The following is a 21,808-nucleotide window of genomic DNA, read 5'->3' as shown; positions in this document are numbered from 1 at the left end:
GTGACTGAACATTTCTTTATGTACATATAAATGATAATTAAAATCTAGTTGCCGTATGATTATGTTGTATCCAACAAACTGTGTGGTGTTTTGGGGGCGGATATACGGCGTGTACCTTCAAACATTTTTTTAAATTAACCTATACCCTGGAATAATATTACTTCTACATTATTTATATTGAATGAGGGTATACGCATATCAATAAGCGCATACGTTAAAATAAAAAAGAAGGTTTTTGTTAAAAAACCATTGCCTACAAAAGTATGTTAAACATAGTTAATAAATCTTGATGAGAATTAGAAAAATTAGGTATTAATTGTTACTGATAATGTACATTATTAAGTTGATTACTATGAGTTTTTTTAACAATGTTTTGTGTTAAACTCGATTATGTATATTTTTTAATAATATATTTGATATTATTTTATTCGAAATAATTTTAAATAAAGTTTGAATGATTTTCGAATTTATTGTTCCGTTCATTTAACTATTCTGTGTTATATATTTCCTAAAATATTTATGTATGTCAAGTGAAAAAAAAATTGTACTGTGGTGTAAAAGTCTTGTTTATTGCTATAGACATCCAGTTAACAATCGCTGTAGGCCACGCCTTACGAGCTGCAACGTTGTACGAGTTGCAACGCTTTACGAGTTGCCACGCCCAGATGCACATTACATCTTCCAAGTGTATGGTATTAATGAATTAAATTGATTAATCCAGGATGTTTTTTTTTTTTTTTTAATATACTTTGTAAATGGTATTCAAGAATGAGTTTATGTATCAAAAATGATATTTATCGCTTTATTGACTATGTATTGTCGTTCAGACACATGCGGTCGGTGGTGTATATTTTATTATAACCTTAGTCGCTAAATTTTTTTATTTTTTATTTTAGGTTATGATGATAGTAGAGTGAAAGATCATGTGTGTGTCAACTGTGGAAAATCTTATGTGCGAGTGTATGAGCTAAAACGACATCAACGCGTAGAGTGTGGTAACAAGGAACCACTGTTCCAGTGTCCCGTGTGCCCTAAGAAGTGCCGTTACAAGTTTTCTTTAAAATCGCACGTGATCAATGTACACGATTTGATTTTGTTGTCAAAATGAAACCAAAGAATATTGAGTTACAAACATGATTTGATTTATTGTTAAATGATTTTAATATTATTACTAATAAAACGTACGAATTTCAACCGTGTTCATTGTATTTTGTTGCTCAAACGGTTCAACAATAGCATTACTTTTTTCCGCACTTCTTTAACAGTTCGATAATGTTAACACATTTTTGTTTTGTTAACCGTGTTTGTTATATATTACCATTTGTGTGTTATATTTTGGTACAGCTATTGATTCCTATAACTACGTATTGCTTAGCTTGAAACTTTTATTGTTGAAATTCGGGTTTCACGTGCAAAGTGGTCTTTTATGTTTGTTGCAGTAAACTGTGTTGCTTACATTAGGTCTGGAATGTACGAGTGTAATAAATGCGGACGCAATTACCGTACTAAGACTAGTTTGAACAATCATATCAGAATTGAATGCGGCAAGCCTCCTCAGTACAAATGCGATCTTTGCCAAAAACAGTTTAAACAAAAAGGGAATTATAAAATGCACATGGCAACTGTACACAAAATTATGTTGAATTAAAATTTGTTCCATCTCTTTAAGTGTAGTTATTTTACGCAACAAGCAAATATAAAAAATGTATTAAGTGGTGGTTTCTCAAATACATTTTTCTAGTACTTTAATTGTTTGTCAAGTAAATATTTCATTTTTTTTTTTTATTCTCTTCAAAATGGTTTAATTACTATCTTTTTTTCATTGAAAATTATATCTGTTTTTGTGGTTTTTTAATTATTAATAAAAATGTTTGAATTGCTAAAAGCATTTGAATGTCAGAAAATAATCAGCTTGTTTTAAGTGCCACTAAAAGAACAGACCATTTAGGCAATGAACCATACTTAAATGCCTGATTCAATAAAAAAAATCTTAGAGTATTAAGATAATAGTCTTGGTTGTAAAGACAAAAACCATGTAAGATTGTTGATATTGGGTTAATAGTGATTGCTGATAACCTAAATTATATTTTCGAGCTAAGAAAACTCTGAAGTACCAGTACTTGATAGACTATAATTATCGTCGATTTATTTCACTATGGATAACTATTTATGAAGTTCAATTATTCCCGCTTTGAAAATCTGCTATTTTCATTATGAAATTGGTGGTTAATCGTTTTTATGTGTTCAAAAATCGTTCTTTTACATTGTGCGTATCATATGAAAAGGTCTCGTCACGAGATCCAATGAGGACCTATAAAATATTGGACCGTAATGTATAATATTCTTTTTCCTCGCCTTTATCTCATCTACTTGGGCCATAAAGTTTAATAAAAGCAATATAAAAAGTATAAATTAAGTAAATTTGATTCAAGATGATTCATCTTGACCACCTAAAAAAGATTCGTTCGAAATTTATTTTTTAACATTGGAAGATCGCCAAAATCGAATTGAGCCGTTATCCTTTCAATCCGCATCTATTTAGGGTATTGCATTCCGCCTCATCAGAAAAGTGATGTATTGCTTTAAAGAATACAATACATATTTATTTGCGCGTGCTTGTAGTTTATCCTGACGTTTTGTTTCAAACATATTAAGTCATAACAAAAGAGTTTTAATTCAGTGTAATCAAAAGATTAAAAATAACTACAGGATGTAACTCTCTTGTTATGAAAGGCCTTTTAAGCATCCCACGTCTTACCGATGTGCTTGTCCCGGCTAATAACTAAAAAGCTACTAGATTTCATCACCTCTTTCCTTATATTAGTAATGTTATTTTGTTTTTTTAGTATATCATTTTCCGTCCAGAAGGTATATGTGCCCAACACCGAATTGCAATCGATCGTATTCCAACAAGTCTAGTGTCGGTCAACATTTGCGATATGAATGTCAGAAGCAGCCTCAATTTCGGTGTAACGTTTGTTTGAAACCTTTCCACCGGAAGACAAGCCTCAAGTCACATATGGGCATCCGACACAAACGTTTAACATTCGATTAGATTCTTTTTAAAACGCTACGTTTTTTGTAACTCATGTACATAAGTTGCGTACATAATATTGTAGACGCATGACTTTGTTTTTTTTATTTAACTATATTTTCCATTTCCAATCCAAATAGTGATTTAATATATATATATATACTGTGTTATGGTATACAATTAAAATGTTATATTTTTGAAATATTTTCATCATAGTAGAAAGTAAATCCTTTGTAGTAAATCAGAATGTATTTTATTGATTATATTTTTACGTTGATTACTGTTTGACTGTTAACTTTTATATGTGAAACTAGTATAACTATATTTTTACTGGTTACCAATTGGCTTCTGTCTTTATTACAGATAGGAGACATCAATGTTTGACTTGCGGTCGTATGTACACGTATCACAGAGGTTTAGTGAGGCACATGACATACGAATGTGGCGTGGATCACAAGTTTCAATGTGCCATGTGTGGACGACCGTTTAAACGCAAGGAAAATATGAAATCTCACATGATAAATATTCATAAACTTTGTCTTTAATACAATGACGCGGTTTGAACATTTTTGGGCGGACGTCCTGCATTTTTATCATATTTTTTTATAATTATGTTTTTTACAGTATATAATATTCTATTATGATTTCTCATCTCGTCACATTGTTGAAATTAGAAATTGAAATATATTCTAAAAAGTATTTATTGTTTGCGTAATAATTATTAAATATAATTTTTGTTTTTAATATTTTTGGGAGATTTTCCACACTAGAACAGCCCGTATTTTATTCGTCAATGACAAATAAATTTCCCGATTTAAAAAATTTATTCGAGTTATCTTAAATATTGTATTTATTAACACAATAATAATAATAATAATAATAATAATAATAAAAAAATATATATATATTTGTAAATATATAAAAATTGTTGATTTTTATAAACAGATTAAATTTGACGTTCATTTATCCGATGTTTTATGAAAACTTATTTTTCAACTGTAATGTGTGTAGGAGATGTAAATCGAATATAACGTTATTTTTTAATTTAAATATTTTTTAAGTTTTACTTGGCTTGAAAAATTGCGTGTTTATGAATATTTGTTTGGATTAGGATAACTGTTAATATACATCATTTGAATAGTACAATGCTTGATAAAATTATAATTAATTTAGGTTCAAATATTATTTATACATATAAAAGCAATTAAAAAAGTACATTATCGACAACGGATATTATGATTGGTTAAAGACAATAACCTTTAAAAAGTTATAAATTAGAATTTATTTTACCTTCTGTAATGATGTATGGTCAGGGATATAAAATATTTTTTACTGCAATTTAAGCTGCCGTCATATTGGTCTGTAATAAAAAATAGGTTTTCTGCCAATTATATTTCTCGTATGGGGTGGCCTTGCTGAATTTGAATCTTGGTAGGCATTGTGTTCAATTGACAGTATTGGCAACGCGCTTTGAGCAACTGATCGACGTTAACGACTGATGTAAATAACTTTTTACGGACAAAAGCACTATTATTACTGCCATTATACATAATTTTTCTCATTTTAAATTATTTATTATATATGGTGATGGTGGAATCAGGTATCTCGACGTCGCACGGTGTTTTTGAATGGTGACTACTTTGTTAATCATTCTGTCTCTTTACTTGGATAATAAGTTTTAACACAATTTGTTCAATTCTAATATTTTAGTTTTATAAACTACCCTAAACAAACAAAAAAAAAAAAAAATTATTCTATTATTTACTCATTTGATTGGTTAATTTATTTTTCATATTTAGATGCCAAGTCGGCTGTTATGAGTCCTGACGGTTTCTTCAGGTGTCCTCGTGATAGTTGTGGAAAGAGGTATAAATATAAGCCAGGCCTGTACAGACATTTGAGATATGAGTGTCAAAAAACCCGCCAGTTCTTTTGTTATATCTGTCTGAAGAGATTCTACCAAAAGGTCCACTTGCAATCGCATATGGTGGCCAGACACCTAACATCTGATTTTAACATAACACTGTGATATAAAAAAAATTCTTCATTGTTATCTTATAAAGCTGAAACCAAATTTATTGTTGTTTTATATTAAATATATATATATATATATGTATTTAAATTGATCTAACTTTTTAGTTAATAAAATTATATTCTATTTAATTATGGTTGTTGTTAATTTGGGTGTTGCAATTACTTTTTGTAGGTATTTTTATTATTATTGTAAATTTTATGTGTTAAAAAATAATTTATTTGCACATTGAGTTGTTTTAAAAAACAGCTAATTATTATTTGCATCGATTTTTTTTTATTTATTTAACTTATTAATAAAATGCCTATTTTGTGAAATGTTTTACGATTATTTTTATTTATTTTTATATAAATTTGTTTTTTAATGAGGGTATTTTCATATGTTTGATTAATTTTTTATTTTATTTATAAAATAGTTTATTATAATTTTTATATTTTTTGTTGTTGGTGACTTTTGAGTGCATAGATTTAAAGTAGCTTGTTAATTTTTTCAAATATAAACGCGTTTTGCACATGTGTTTTTTGTTGTTTTTGCAGCCTATCATAATCATCATCAACACCGCAAGCCGTATTGTTGTTCGGCTTGTGGTAAACAGTACAAGCATTTGACCAGCCTGAGGTCACATATTAAATTTGAATGCGGCAAAGAACCCCAGTTTTCTTGTGGTACTTGCTCCAGAAAATTTTCTATCAAAAGTAACTGCAAACGACACGAAGTTCTCGTACATAATTACTGTATTTCTATTAAACAGGAAAATGCTAATGGTTTTTATTAAAAATTATGTCGAAATTATAGTCATTATAGTCAATTGTAATATATGAAATATGTTACGTTAAAATTAGAAATTTAGGCACTATTATTAATGAATATAAAATATAATTGTATCTAGCGTTACTATTTTATTTAACGAACTATATTAAATTAATAACAAACACAATCCTAACGTTTCATGATTTTAAGGCGCGGCGACGCTTATTTTATCAACGAATTTTTAATAAACCATTGAATTACTTGGTACGCAAACTGCTTACAGGTGTCGTGATATTAACTCCGTGTTAAAGTTTGTGCTATTTAACCATTTTTCAAATTATATATGGTTTTACAAAAAAAAAAAAAATTAATTTTTTTTTTTATGAATTGGCCGAATTTTTTTTTCACTGTTGATAGGTTTTTTTGAAAGGCGTTATTGCATCAGACTAACACTCATATAACAAAAATGAATTATAAAATGTCAAATAAATGCAACAGTATGTATTGTTGTAATTGTTTGACTATAGACAACACTTGTATTGTCAAAAAGTAATATTTATCGTGTATTGATTATGGAATAGTATTTGGTTTGTTTTTGTGTGGTGTTGCCAGGTAGCTCACGCTGGCGAATGGTCAACAAGCAGCTGTGTAAAACCGGCTCCGACAGTCGCATCACCTGTCCAAAAAAATGCGGCAGCCATTACAAGAGCAAAAGTGGCCTCTACAATCATTTAAAATATGAATGCGGCATCGACCCACAATTTAAATGCAATTTCTGCGGCAAGAGTTTTGCTCGTCACAGTAACATGCGTAGGCATATGATCACCCATCTTCCTGGATCAGTAAAAAAGGATGCACCGCCCGAGGCCAATGGCGATTCTCCGCTATGGTTTTACTGCAATAAAGAGTCTCTGTGATGCGTTACGGCTAACAAGCGGAAACAAGCTTTCGTAGTCTTTCTTTATTAATAATGTTTCAAAAATAAAATGTTAAAATTAAAAATCGTCAAATATAATTCTTTAAAATCATTTTATGATTATTTAAGTTATTGCGTGAAATTATTTTATTCGTATACGTCGACTGTTTTTATCTTTCAATTAAAAAAAAAAACAAAATCTTGAAGAGCAAACTCGATGAATTAATATTTATTAACGTTAGTACTACACAATTTTATATTGCAAACCTTTTAGTCATCAATGTAAATTTTGTGTGACCTTGATTGTTAAGATTTGTTGTCTATATATTCTAATATACCTCATAGCTATAAGTTGCTGAAATCGGTCAATTTATTCGTTGGTCTGACACATAATATGTTAAGCTAATTGGTCAGTAATTAAAGTATTACATTGTACTATTTGTACTTTGTACTACATAATAATTATAACAGCGAAATTTTATGGTTTACTAAAAAAATTTTTTCACTGCTATTGTTGATTAATATATAAAAAATAGTATTATTCCATTAAAAACTCGTACGTTATTTATACATGTATATCAGAATTATCACAATAATTGTCTTGTATTGTGAAATATTCGTGTTGGAAAATGATCAAGAAGGCCGTCTACAGTTACTTTGGTTTTATAGCTTATAAATTCTAATATATATATATATGTGTGTGTGTGTATTGAGTTAACGATAATTTTTAATAAGTATTTATACATATTTGCAGGTACTCGTGCAATGTTCCCGTGTACTAATACTCATTGTTTTAAAGTTTATCGATCAAAAAGAGCAATGAATAATCATATTACTTATGAATGCGGTGTCGATCCTATGTTTAAATGCAGCGTGTGTCTGAAGACGTTCAAACAGCGTGGTAACTTCAGAAGTCATATGATGTTCATTCACAGGATTTTTTAATTAAACGTATTTGTGAGACAATTTTGAAATTTGATGATTTTTTGAGCGAACCAAATAAATTGATTTCTGTTCGAAAAGGCAATGGAACGACAACAGTTTGATATTTTAAATGAGAATCTACTCAGTTGGTATACCGAACTCTGTTATTTTACTTGATACGGTTATTTTACTTACGAGTTGGATGATAAAAATAGAAGAGTTAGACTGTAAAAATCATGGAGTTTCCTGTTGTTGTATTAATTATTTTTAATTGTATAACATTACAACATTTGATGACTTCCAAAAAAATAATTTTCTAAAAATGTGTATATATAATTTGTATGTATTATGATTTGTACGTGTGTGTATGCAACGGGTTTTTATTATAAAACACTTGAATGTTTGCAATTGTGTTGTATATTTTGTTTGTTTTTTAATATATGTTACTTTTTGTTTTGAAAATTTGATTGGGTTCATAAATATGTGTACAGAAAAAACAATAGTAAAAATACCTATGATGCCTCCCTAAAAATAAATGTAGTTTTTATTATTTTTTGGATAAGAAGCCCACTCGGCATGACGAAGAATTAATGATATTCACGCAATATATGTTCACATTTTTACTAATATTAATACTATAATAATAATCAAGGCCGCTTGAACGTAAAAGTAATGTGTTTACATATTTACTTAACTTAAAACAGCTATTTTGAAAATTGTTGTACAGGTAACACGAAACACGGTGGGGTGATTTCGTCCACCGGTATCCAAAGAAATTGGCTATGCACCGAAAAAGATTGTGGTCGTTCTTATAAATCTAAAGTAGCTCTATGGAACCACCTGAAATATGATTGTGGAGGAAAGACTCCTAAGTTTCATTGTCGATTCTGCGGAAAGTTTATGAAGTATCCAGCCAACTACAAATCTCACATGATTAAGGCGCACCACGTTCAACCCCATAGTTGGTGTGCTGCTAAAGAAGATTTCGTTGAAACGTCAATAAAACTGGTCGATTGGTATTTTTAAAATGTCCGAAACGTGTAAAAATGTAAAAGATGTGTGTATCTAAGATATTCGTTATAAGTTACAGTTGCTTGTTATACTAGTGTTGTATCTCCGTGTTACTACACGGAAAAAATATTCTATGGCTATACAGCGACAAAATAAATGTGTAGTTTAAAGAAATAACGGTCAAGTCGGGCCAATCATAATACCAGTTGAAATTACTAAATGAATTTGATAACTATTTCTATAATTGGTTCAGCTATACAAGACAATTCTTTATTTCAACTATGTAATTATTTTGCCGCTACATTAACCATAATTTTGGTTGGCCCTACCGCCGCGTAGTTTTCCCGTGTATGGTACTTGAAATAGTTAATTTGTAAGCAATACATTAAATTAATGTTGCCATCGTTTTTATTTCGTATGCTGCTCTCTAGTAGCCAAAGTAGTTTTGTTCTTCATACGCTTGTGCTTGTATCTATCGCATTAGATCATCGTTATTAACATATCCGTTGCATTGTACGTTCAGATTTAGACTCGCCTTCGGGAGAATCTATCAACATACACAGGTGTCCGAATGAGACTTGTGGCAGAAAGTTCAAATTGCAGAGGTCTTTAGCTGTACACTTGAAATACGAGTGCGGCCTACAACCACAATTCCACTGCGCGATGTGCAACAAGAGTTTCAAACAGCGTTTTACTTACAAAACTCATATGTTTAATGTCCATCACAAGGCCATTGTAATTTAACTGCGAACCGGGTTTGCTTACCTGAATTAATTTTTTTAGTTTTTCCTCAACATTTATTTATCCGATAATTATATTAACAAGTGAAGATGCATGTAACTAGGTTATCCTTTTTTTTAGTACTGCTGTTTTTTGAATTTTATTTAAATAAGACTGGTATTAGTAATTAATATTAATTGGTAAACATTTAAGTGTTTCGAAAATTTTTAACATTTTTTTTAAATCATAGTTAAATTATACATTAGTAATTCTCTGACTATAAATAACCTGTTTTATTTCAAATTTGAACGACTAATTAATGTAATGACTTTTTTTTTTTAATACAATGTTTTTTTTTTGTATCTCATTTGTGTGTCAACATTTTTTTTACATATTTTATATTTTAAATGTTTGTGATTAAAATTTTCGTCTCATATGTTTTACTATTAAAAACTTCATAAATTCATTACTGGTAGAATAATTTTGAAATATTGTGTTGTTTTTTTAGTTGACTCCTGCATTTGAAATTCAAAAAAGAAAAAGTAACTTTCTACTGAAAAATACTATTAAGAAAAATTAAAAATGTTTCGCCACAGTTGCTCTATAGTTTTAACTGTTTTATATACACATAATATGAATATACTGAGCGATTATTTAATTATGACTTTCGAAATATCTTTATTGTTATAAAATATAATATTACTTTTTATAAATTTCAAAAAAGGAGATTTTTGTTCCTATCCATCTCTTCCGCCTTAAAATTTAATAAACTTGAGATTTTTAAATGGAAATTTATATCTTTAACCAACTTACTAACTAGAAAAAGACATATCAATGAAAATGACTGGTCGATAACAACTTTTAGTCTAATATTTGAAAATATATTAGCATTTTTATAACAATATGGAGGGAGAAGGGCGATTTATTAATATCAAGTGGTAAAAATAAACTAATTCGCGTTTCACATCCACTCTTTATATTAAAGAGCAATAATCTCAAAAATAGTGGTCTGAAAGTTGTTATCGACCTGTTATTTTTAAATAAATCATTTAATGTTTGTAAGTAGGTTAAACATATATGCTTGCATTAAAAAAACTAAATTTTATTAAATTTGAGTGGGAAAAGAAATTTTGTTTTGAAAATAATAGAATGTAGGATACCATTAGCCATCGAAAAGAAAAAATAGTATAATATTTTACAACTGTATAGATATTGCGAGAATAATAGTTAAACAATCACTCTGTATTGGAATGACGAAAAAAAAAAAAAAAATACTGGTTTTAATGTAATTTGAATAAAGTTAGCTAGAAAATAATTTTTAGTAATTTACCGTCGCATTTACTTTAAAATGTGTTTGTCATGATGGTTATAAATTTTTACAACACTTATCATGTATTAATGTATTTATTTCATAATTCTATTTTAAGTGTTGGGCTGGTAAATGAAAAAAGTAAAAATAATATTGGTATTAATTAAAAATTCCTCCTTGCTTTTAATAATAAAATAAAATGTTTTTCTGTAAAATTGTTATTCTTTCAGAGTGGTGGTTAATAAATGTATATCTATTGATAAAAATTGGCTTATCGAGAATGAATATTCTTTACGAGTAAAACGGATTCGATATTTTTCTTTTGATTATAGTTTTAAAAACTCGACACGTGTGTATTTATTAATTTTCCACTATGTTTGCATGCGCGAATATAGGCGTTTATGTACGTACTTATCTCGTGATAAGTTTTAGTTATTGTTATTGATTAGCTAAATGAATTATGTTGTAATTGATAATGTTTACTACTCAGCTTTTGAATAGCTGTGTGATGAGACTGTCTATGAAATGAAATATTTCTAACGTAACGGTTGGTTGCTTATTTGTAGATCGCGAGGGGATTTTTCTGTGTACCAACAAGTGTGGCCGAAAATACAAGTCCAAAACCGCTTTATACACTCATCTGAAATACGAGTGTGGCGTGGAACCACAATTTCGATGCCACGTATGTCAAAAATCTTACAAGCACAAATGCACGTATAAAGTGCACATGATTCGTGACCATGGTATCGTACTATGAAGAATCTCTATCTACTTTCTAAAAACAAAAAATAACTGTTGTATTAGCTTACGATTAAGTATTGCCGTATCAAAATGTTTTTTTATTTACGTTTCTATTGGTAGTCGAGAAGAACTGCCATTTTATGTGTACGTCAGTTTGAATATTTTACTACTATTTAGTGAAATATAAGCTAATATAAATAATTTATAATGAAATGCACTTTCTTTTTTTTTTTTCCCCTTTTCAACGACAACTACAATCATTTTTGACAAATAGATTCAATTTGTCATTTGTGTTTTCTATTTATGAATGTTGCGTGTGTATACAGTCAAAAACCCATTTTGACTTTTTTTGTATTTTCTTATCAATATTTATAAGACACGTCTAATGAATAAATAAAAATTGTTATATTATTATCTGTTATCCTTAAAACAACGTTATTATAATTGTCATATGACCAATTAAAAAAAAAATTAAAACTAGCACGCCATCTATATATATATATGTATATATTTAAATACAGAATGACAATTGAACAAAATTATTATTTTACAAGTAATTGAGTGGTTCACGGATCACTCTGTATAACCAGGCTGCAGTTACAACTTTTTAGAACTCTATGATTAAATAATGGGTATACTCTATTTGTTTTCCTTTAATTCCTTATTTTTTTTCTCCATCTCCTATATTGAACGTTTTGAAGATAACGCTTATAGTTGATTGTAAATGCTAATTCAGATTATGTTTTACGGTGGTAGTAATTCCGGTGTTAGATTTTAGGAAGCCCTATGTCTGGAAGAAGGGAGTTGAAGTACCTTAGATATCCAAAGTGAAAATGATTATCTGGTGAAAATAATATTTTGAGGCCTTAATAAAAACTTGCTTTATGTATATTCCACCCAAAACAAAACCCTAATTATGCCATTGCTATGTGCAGGGCCGGTGCATGCGTTTCGCTCGCCCTGATCTTCCATGGAAATGGTCTTATGTGACAAAATATAACATTTTTCTTTAGTTAAAAATTCTTTTATTTTTTTGTTTAATGGCTTAATTGAAATGCAAAAAATCGTAACTTTTTTAGTAATAATGTTTTTAAAATTTGTTTCAGATAGTTTAATTTGTCCAAATTGTCAACGGGTTTACAAATATAAACAGAATCTTAAAGCTCATTTAAAATATGAGTGTGGCGTTTCTCCCAAGTTTCAGTGCACAATTTGTAACAAGCTATTTAAACAGAAATCGCAGTTAAAATGCCACGTTGTTTCTGTACATCGAATGTTAATTTAACTTTACCGTAGACTTGATTTTAGTGAAAAATGTTCACAAAACGGAAAAAAATTTACTTAATTAAAAACATAGATTGGAAATAATGTTGTATATTTAATTTAATTACAAATAAACGTAGAATTAAAATTTTAAGTTAAACTCGTTATAAAAAAGTAGCACCTCATAGTTCTCTTATTATATTAGTTATGTGAACCTTATCCAAGGTTACTGTGTAGATTGTGAAAAAATGTTCCGAAAATTCAGTAGGTAAGAATTTAGGCTTTGCAAATAACACTAAATATTTATATAATTTTTGTATCGAATTACTTTAGGTACTCATCTAGTAAGTTAATTTATTATTACCTTGAATCTACTTTTTAATCTCTTCGTCCTAAATTACCATATATAACCTGTATTTTTAAAAATATTCTCTGTAAGTGGGAGAAAAGGATTGAGCAAAAGGTAAAACGTTTTAGCGTTTATTATAATATTAAATTAATGAAATAATACCATTCACTATTTTATTACATTGAAATTTTCAAAAATATTTTCGCACGAAACACATTTTTTTTTCGCAGGCTATTTAAACACTTTTTAATCATTTTGTGTGTGTGTGTTGATTTTTTTCATACGCTGAGAAAATCAAGTTTTTGACCATTTTATGACTAGCAACATTTTCGACTGTGATATGTAAAAAATTATTTATTTGACATTGAGAACCACTAGTTATGCCTAGGCTAATAACTATTAGTTTAAGGTATATTGTAGCAAGCAAGGTTAACTATTAAGTATTCAGAATAATGTTAGCAGTTTTCATTAATTATAGTCCGTGTTTATGTTCGTTTTACTTTTGGTTAACTCCAATGTTAATTTAAATACTGTTTTTCTGTAGGATACCAAATGTTGTAGCTGGTCAATATAATTTCAGTTCGACACATTGAAGTAAATCCTTGAAATTCATTCGACGTTTACGATTTAAAAAAGGTTACTGTTACACGTGCCTAATTTATGTCTCATTTTTCAATGAAATTTTGGATATAACTTTAAAACATTAAGTCGAACCATGTTTTACTAAGAAGTAGAAGAAATATTCTTTATATTTTATTAAAATCGGGGTTAGAAAACGTTTTAATTTTTATGTTACTGTTTAAATTTTTTATTTCGTTTTGTATTTTGAAAGTAATGGGGTCTTTGATTTTTGTTTTTATTTTCTAGATATTGATAATTTTTTTTCAACGATTTTAATGTAGTCAATTTTAACAAGGAGTTACTTATTATTTCTAATATACATCCAGGTGTATACATTTGCCCATGATTAGCCAAAGTTAAAATACAATTTTATTATGTTTACCCAAATAAATACAATAGAAACGACACAAAATATGAAAAAGAAATTGTTTAAATAACAAAAAAAATTGAAAACGGATGGGAACTAAGAATTCTCATTACTACTGTGAAAAACTAGGCAATAGTTTAGAACCGAGTAAATGAATTTGCGAAATACTTAATAAAAATTTAAAATTCCTTTTTTTAATCGATGCAATATTGATTTGTGATATTCGGATAAGATAGTCATGCACTTTAAGGCTCAGGTCATGAGTACATCTCTATTCTAATGCAAAGCATCAGACCGGGAGAATTTTTTTTTGTTTGTTTTAAAAATTACGATTTCTAGTCTTAATGAATTGTTTTTTTTTAATCCAAAAATTAATCGAATCACTAGAGAAACTCAAAAAAATAAGATATTAATGTCGTACTATTTATAAATAGTAGTTGACTTTTTTTTTTAGCGTACTTAAATAATTAACTGTACTTCAGTTTTTTTAATTAAAATTTTGTAATCGATATAATATGTTTAATATATTCGGTGGTAAATATTTTGCGTGCATAAGTTTTAGTGTGTGGTTTGTTTTGGTGGCTTTAATTAAATTAGAGGTATTTATGAATCTTACTTACTTTTGCTTTCTTAAACCGTTTTTACAGGGAAGCACCTATGTGTAAATTGCTCGCGTATCTACATACACAAAACTTCTTTAATAAAACATCTCAAGTTCGAATGTGGTGTGAAACCAAAGTTTTACTGTGAGTTTTGCAAGAAACACTTCAGACAACCAAATAATTTTAGATTACATATGGCTAACATACACAAAGTGCTGATTCGTAATATCAAGTGAAATATTTTATTAATGTTTAACATGAAATCATTAAAATATTTTTTTTCCAAAAAAAAAAAAAATACTTTCATTATAAATCTATATATTTAATTATATTATACTTAAACCTCGTAAAATAACTGCGTGGTTATTATTTTATTCTTACAAACTAAGTAATTGAATTCTTGTCAAAAATATTGAACAACTTGGTATAAAATGTAATGTTTCTAAATATTGTTTGTAAAAAAAAAAAAAGTTAATAAATAAAACAGTTTTATTGATTTTAATTTGTTAGAGTTATCATCAACCATACAATAATTTCAAAAAGTGTTGAATTATTTTCATATGATACAAGTTGATGACCTATAATATTGACGAAATAAATTAACTTTGATAATTTATTATTTTACCGATGCGTGGTATCTTTTACATTTATCATTTTATGAGAATTAGTGTACTTTTAAAACTTCAACTGCGTGAGAGTTGAATCAATTATAATAATAAATAATTCGTACATGATTTTATTCTTTAGTTATTAGGAATTGAAATAGCTTTTGCCGTAATATTATTTTTATCGATTGAAATTTATATGCATGACTTTGTTTACTTTGGCTTTTGGGTTTTATGTCTTAATAAAGAACTAATAGTGAATGAAATAGTTACAGTAAAATATCATTGCCCAAACGTCAATTGTGGTCGAAAGTATATGCATAGGCCATCGCTACAGAAACACTTAAAATTCGAGTGTGGGGTTAATCCAAAATTCTATTGTCGACCTTGTAACAAGTACTTCAAACAGCCGATCAGCTACAAAAGTCACATGTTAAACAAACACGGCGTCCTTAACGAGCCCAATGGTGTTAGAGACTCGAACGAGTGTATCATCAAATAAAACAAATCGGTATATTAATCCCCCGAGTAATAACTTTATCTCTCTCTTTTTAACAGTAATGATTATTAATTTATTATTATTAAATACGCTATTGAATTTTGTTTTCATTGTAGCATGAACTCGCTTATTATTTTCTTTTAGTCTTTAATCCACTGACTAGTTATACAATTTGTTGCTCATAACGGGTTTTCTTACATTTTAGGTAGTAAATTTTTGTGCCCTAATATTAACTGTAATCGAATGTATGTTCATCGTCCTTCCTTACTGAAACACTTGAAGTTTGAATGTGGCGTCAGGCCAAAATTTCACTGTACGGCCTGCGATAAATATTTCAAACAACCGGTTAGCTACAAAAGTCACATGGGCAACAAACACGGGCTCGTCCAAATGTCGTTGTAATTTTTTTTTCATTTTGATTTTGGTATGCTTCAACGTCATTAAAAGTTCCTTTTCGTTCAAGTGATAAATAAATATGTTGTATTATTAAATAATGTTACTATTACAGAATTGATGTTCGTTTTAAAATCATAATGTTTAAATTTAACTAGATATTAATTGATTGTTTATTAATGAGTTATATACAATTCATTAGTGTCTGTATTCTATTTGTTTTTGTAAATAAATAAGATTAATAGATTTGGAAATATGTAATTATGTTTGATTAATCAGGAAATGTTCATATTACATAATTTTATGTCGAGATTCTGTGCAACATTTTTAATGCAAAATTAACACTTGCACGTTAATAATAAACATTTTATTGTTTACAGGCGATATTATTATTTTTGACGCGAATAAACCCTGGAAATGTACTAATTCTGGATGCGGACGTAGTTACAAGTTCAAACGAAGCCTTTGGAGCCATTGCAAGTACGAGTGCGGTGTTGCACCCAAATTTAATTGTTCCATTTGTCAAAAGATGTTCAAGTATCGAAAAACATATATTTTTCATCTAGCAAATGCCCACGGTGTATTTAATTCTGATTCGTAATCAAATCTTTAAGTTTTTACTTAGAAAATTCAGTCAATTTTTTTTTATATTTTATACCTAACGTAAAGTTTATATATTATTAAAATATTATACATTTTATAACAATTTGTTTATTAGCCATTTTTTTTTTTTTTGAATCGTAATGCTGATATTTTCTTAAATTATAAACAGATTGATGTATGAATATCATAAGAATTTTAATTAAATTTAAAATCTGAAAATGTAATTTTTGTGCAAAATAATGTTTTACTTTTTTTTTAATACTAATAATTTTTTAGAACTCAAGTAGGTACGTGTATGAGTATAGTTGAAATCTTTAATATATCATTTATAATTATCAGTTGTATGATGTGATTTTCTAATTGCGCTAATGTTATTTATCGTTAATCTGGTAATTATTTGTGATATATGAAGTAATTGGTATATACACATTTTTATTACTTTTTCAATTACGTTTTGGAACAATTAATTTTGTTAGTATACTTGGAAATCAACTTGTTCTTAAACAAGATAAATAGTGATCAAGTTATGGCTAAGTTGTTATTAATTCAGTATGTAATTTTGTACAAAAACGCAAAAAAATGTCGCAAAGAGGTTTGAAGAAATTGGAGAGAGTAGTAATATATTTTCTTATTTTTTTCTACCTTTCAAATGAATAATGATATTTGAATTTGTATTGGTTTTAAAAACGAAATAAAAATGAAAAATCTTTTAATGATTTAAAACTATATTTTCAGAAAAAAATATTTCTAGTTGTGTTACTGGTACGGTAACGGTAATTTTTTTATTAGTTTAGCTATTGGTTTTGGAAGGGAGGAGTTGACCCGGCCCTCCTCCCCAACATACGCCATTGATATTGTGTACATAGAGTTCATACTCCTCTACTTAAAAATCACGTGAATTATAAGTCATGTACTAGTTATGTACATAACCAGCGATCTGTCAAATGTATATGTTATTTAAATTAGACATTATTTTAATGTATAAATAAACATAATGTAATCGATGAAATTATTTTAACTTAAGGAATCACGTAGATTAGAATTATTACTCGAGAAGTTGGAAAATTGGTATACAGTATACTTATTTTTATTATTAAAAATCGACATTTTTCTAAAAGACCATTGAAAATCTTATGTACTACATATTGTATAAATTGATATACATATTTTAAGGAATAAAAAAATAATAAATCTTAAACATAATATAAATTTTAATAATTATTAGACCATGAATTTGTACACCGTTACCAAACTATAACACTGTACAGTTTTTTTAATTGAAAAAAAAATTGAGTTTTATATTCAAAGCAAAATGGCGTCTGGTGAAGCGTTGCGCGAGTGAAGAAATACTAATAAATTGTGCTGTTAAAACACATAACGTAGAAAATTGACCTTATTTAGTATACCACTAAAATTTTAAGATAAAGAACTCGAGAAAAATACGGTTAGAATAACCATATAAACGGTTAAAATAGAAGCAGCTTAAGCAATAAAGACAGTTGAAATAACTAAATATTCGGTTAACCCAACCATATATTTAGTATTCTAACTGTTTTTATAACATTTGTCACTGTATTAACCGTTTTGTTTTTTCCATGATTATAATTATCATTTTGGTAGTAAAATGTTGTTAATAATAAAAATTGTGTGTTCTAATTTTTTGAGATAAACGTTGAATCGGATTATTTTATCCAAACCTTAGGTATCAATATTCAGTATAGTTAAAAATATAATATTGTGGATAACCATATTTAAAAAAAATGTCCAGTCTCATCATCAATATTAAAGTTAAAAATATAAGGTTGATTTTCTAAAAAATATTTTTGTTTTGCAGATGTGGTTGTTGTGCATGATAAACTTTGTGTTTGTCTGGATTTTGGATTTGGTTGGAGTTATAAGTTTTTGAGAAACTTATAGAATCGCTCCGAATATAAGTCTGGTGTAGTGTCCAAGTTTAGATAGTCTGTAGGAAAATTTTCAAATAATCATGGAAATCAAAAATTACATCTTGTATCTATTTATAGTATATTTCAAACTTAGCAAATTTTTTTTGTGAAAAAATTTAATATATGATCAATAGTTATAAATATATTTAAAAAAATGTGTTCTTATTATGTTTTATTATATTAAAAATTATACAAATTAATGCTTAATTTTTATTTATTTTTGTTTTATTAAGTTATACATCCATATAAGGAGCTTACAATTATTGTTTTATAATATTTTTTCTTTGTGATAGGAGTTAGCATTTATTATTTTTAGTAGAAGTTGTTTTTGCATATACAAGTGAAAATTCTTTTTATTAATTAAAATATTACAAGTGATGATCAGTTGCATAATATAGTACTTAGTTCTATGAATGTATTATAGTGAAATAGAAACATTGTTAATTGTTTTACAGTTATAAAAGTATTCGTTAATAATGACAAAATCTGGGTATGTACGAATTCAGGATGCGGGCGTAAATACAAGTTTCAAAGCAGTTTGTACAATCATATAAAACACGAGTGCGGAGTACCTCCGAAGTTTAGTTGTCACATTTGTCAAAAAATGTTTAAACACCGACAGAATCTTAAGATGCATTTAGCCAGCGTGCATAGTATTATTACTTGATTTTTAAATTTGTATTATCAAATCATGTTAGTTGACGAAATAAACGTATATTTTATATTAATTTGGCTAAGTTGGGGTTATTTAATTTTTCATTTATATATCAATTATTCATCGATGTAAATAAAATTGTTTTGTTTAACACAAAATATCCAATAAAAATTTTTATTCACGTATTTCAAAATACTAGCAAAACTCGTAAATAAGATTTTTAATGTTTTAAGAACGTACAGTGAATTATAAATGCCTACGTTCTTTCGAATTTATGTTAATATTTGAAAAACATATTTTAGAATAGTGTCTGCAGACTTGGAAAAATGTTCGAATTTTCACATTCATGTACTTGAAGTTTTTAACGCATGTGTAACGTATTAAATGCATTGCGAGGGAAAATGTTGATAATTACTGATAAAAATGTTATATTTGTATACGAATTTTCTATGCATTATAACAAACATATACTACTTGCGTGTAAAATTAACGTGTATTTTTAAATTATTATACTGACGCATGGGAATTTTTGGATTATTACTGACAGTGTGAATTCATTTTGGCTTAAAACTATCTACATAATCTGTGCATCAGAAAAAACTACTTTGTAGTTATTTTTAACTTATTACTTCGACTATAATATTTACGTTTTTATTGTTTGCTAATTAAGAGAGACATTTGTGTTCATATTGTAATTATTTGGTTTACTTTGTTTAATTCGTTAAAAAGTTGAAACTTCAGATAACCTTAAAATCTCATATAATTTTATGTTTCATTTAAATCTTAACAAGAAACAATTTTTTTTTTGCTGACAGTTTTATTAATATACTTAAAATACTTAATATTTGAGTTTAGGGTATAGTTTTAGCTGATAGTTTCTTTTTAAACAAATGGTAATTACAATAAAAAAAACTTACGTTTATGATGATAAAAATTAATTTTTTTAAAATTACTGTACTCGTATAAAATAGATTTGATATAGTGAAAGTAGTTATTCAATGGCGTGACTATCAAAATAATCACTTGTATCATCACGTGATAGTTGTCCTTGGTTTTGCGTTTAATTGTTCAAAAATATGGTTTTACTAAAATGTTGAAAAAGTGTTGGATGGTTACAAAATAAGTTAAAAATCAAATTAAAATTACTATTACAACCAATTAGGCTAGTGATTAATGAACGACAATCTTCTTTAACAGGTCAAATGTTTTATGGTAGTAGTGAAAAATCATGGCTGTGTCCAAATATTGGTTGTGGACGTATGTACAAATTTAAAAGAAACTTGCAAACCCATCGAAAGTATGAATGTGGAGTCACTCCTAGATTTGCTTGTTCTGAATGTCCAAAAAAATTTAAACAGCGTAATGGCTTTAAAATTCATATGGCAACTAAGCACGGCGTAATATCACATTTAGAATAAGAAAAAAATATATAATTTTGCTACATTGCGTTTATTTCAATAAATTGTTTTAATATTAGTTAACATTTTTGTTGTAATTTTATGACGTGATAAATAATTATTTCTGTTAATGTTTAAAAAAGAAGAAAAAGAATATATTTTTTTGTGTTATCATTTATTCCATTAATTTTTTGTTTTATTGTTCAACTCTTTAAATATATATTTTTATTAATTATAAAATTAATAGTATTCAAGAAATTGTCATTTTTATATTGGTTTTCTAATATACTTATTACTCCCAACATGTTCTATGAGTGATTAGAATTATTTCTTAGACTTTGAAAATGTGATGTAACGATTTTCAATTTTTTCTACGGTCTCGCAGGTGATAATTGTAAATTTTGGTTGTGTCCAAATCACGATTGTGTTCGTAAGTACAAGAATCACAGTAGTTTGTTAAGACACTTGAAGTATGAATGTGGAGTTCTTCCCAAGTTTAATTGTATCACGTGCCATAAAACATTCAAGCAACATCAGTCTTATAAAACTCATATGTTGATTATACATAATGTAATAAAAAAAAGAGTTTCTTAATTAAAAAAAAAAAAAAAATAAAAAAATATATAAAAGTTTTAGATTTTTTTTCAACAATGTAATATTAATAAATATATAAATTTATTATCTCAGTTTGTGATGTTTAATTTAGTCATTTATAGATTGTCAGTGACGCTATTTGTTTCTTTTTATAAATGAATATTTTTTATTAGCGTGTTATGTTAAAATTTTTTTTTGCTTGTTTTATATTATATTCGATAAACAGACTCTATTATAAGATGTATACTAAAATACTTTATTAACTTTGAAATGGTGTTTAAATTACAATTTTAAAGCTAGTTTGATATATAACTATAATTAAGGATTCTAAATATAAAATGTTATGGGTATTAAAAAATTTAATTATGTTTTATTAAAAGATTGAACTTAAATAATTATCTATGACAAAATATTGTTGTAGCTATAGTTGGTCTAAGATAAATCAGCACGATAACTATAGTTGTTGACTATTTAATA

The 21,808-nt window shown here is 27.5% G+C and overlaps 2 protein-coding genes across 41 annotated transcripts in view; one reads left to right on the top strand and one right to left on the bottom strand.

Moving 5' to 3' along the window:
• The window catches only part of LOC126902674 (uncharacterized), a 236,250-nt gene that overhangs the window by 108,958 nt on the left and 105,484 nt on the right, over positions 1-21,808 (bottom strand). The gene's annotated exons all lie outside the window — the stretch shown is intronic.
• The window catches only part of LOC126902670 (longitudinals lacking protein-like), a 101,531-nt gene that overhangs the window by 68,211 nt on the left and 11,512 nt on the right, over positions 1-21,808 (top strand). Inside the window, exons 5-6 of one of the 40 annotated variants that reach the window (XM_050680171.1) lie at positions 14,685-14,783; positions 16,517-16,752. The exons of 15 other annotated variants lie outside the window; for them this stretch is intronic. In XM_050680171.1, the coding sequence (XP_050536128.1) occupies positions 14,685-14,783; positions 16,517-16,737 (320 nt within the window). In that variant the 3' untranslated portion in view covers positions 16,738-16,752. Of the gene's footprint in view, positions 1-896; positions 1,124-1,439; positions 1,664-2,846; positions 3,317-3,397; positions 3,749-4,833; positions 5,580-5,602; positions 5,957-6,428; positions 6,749-7,486; positions 7,693-8,383; positions 8,714-9,190; positions 9,427-9,895; positions 10,666-11,262; positions 11,469-12,543; positions 12,855-14,684; positions 14,872-15,513; positions 15,762-15,948; positions 16,161-16,516; positions 16,753-18,573; positions 18,672-19,140; positions 19,368-20,537; positions 20,774-21,122; positions 21,695-21,808 lie in introns of those variants that run through there. 24 more of the 40 variants (XM_050680199.1, XM_050680169.1, XM_050680170.1 and 21 more) reach the window with 24 other exon arrangements.

Source organism: Daktulosphaira vitifoliae, unplaced genomic scaffold (assembly GCF_025091365.1).
Source record: "Daktulosphaira vitifoliae isolate Bord-2020 unplaced genomic scaffold, ASM2509136v1 Scaffold_3, whole genome shotgun sequence".
Classification (NCBI taxonomy): domain Eukaryota; kingdom Metazoa; phylum Arthropoda; class Insecta; order Hemiptera; family Phylloxeridae; genus Daktulosphaira; species Daktulosphaira vitifoliae.
This window is presented reverse-complemented; position numbering and strand designations above follow the sequence as displayed.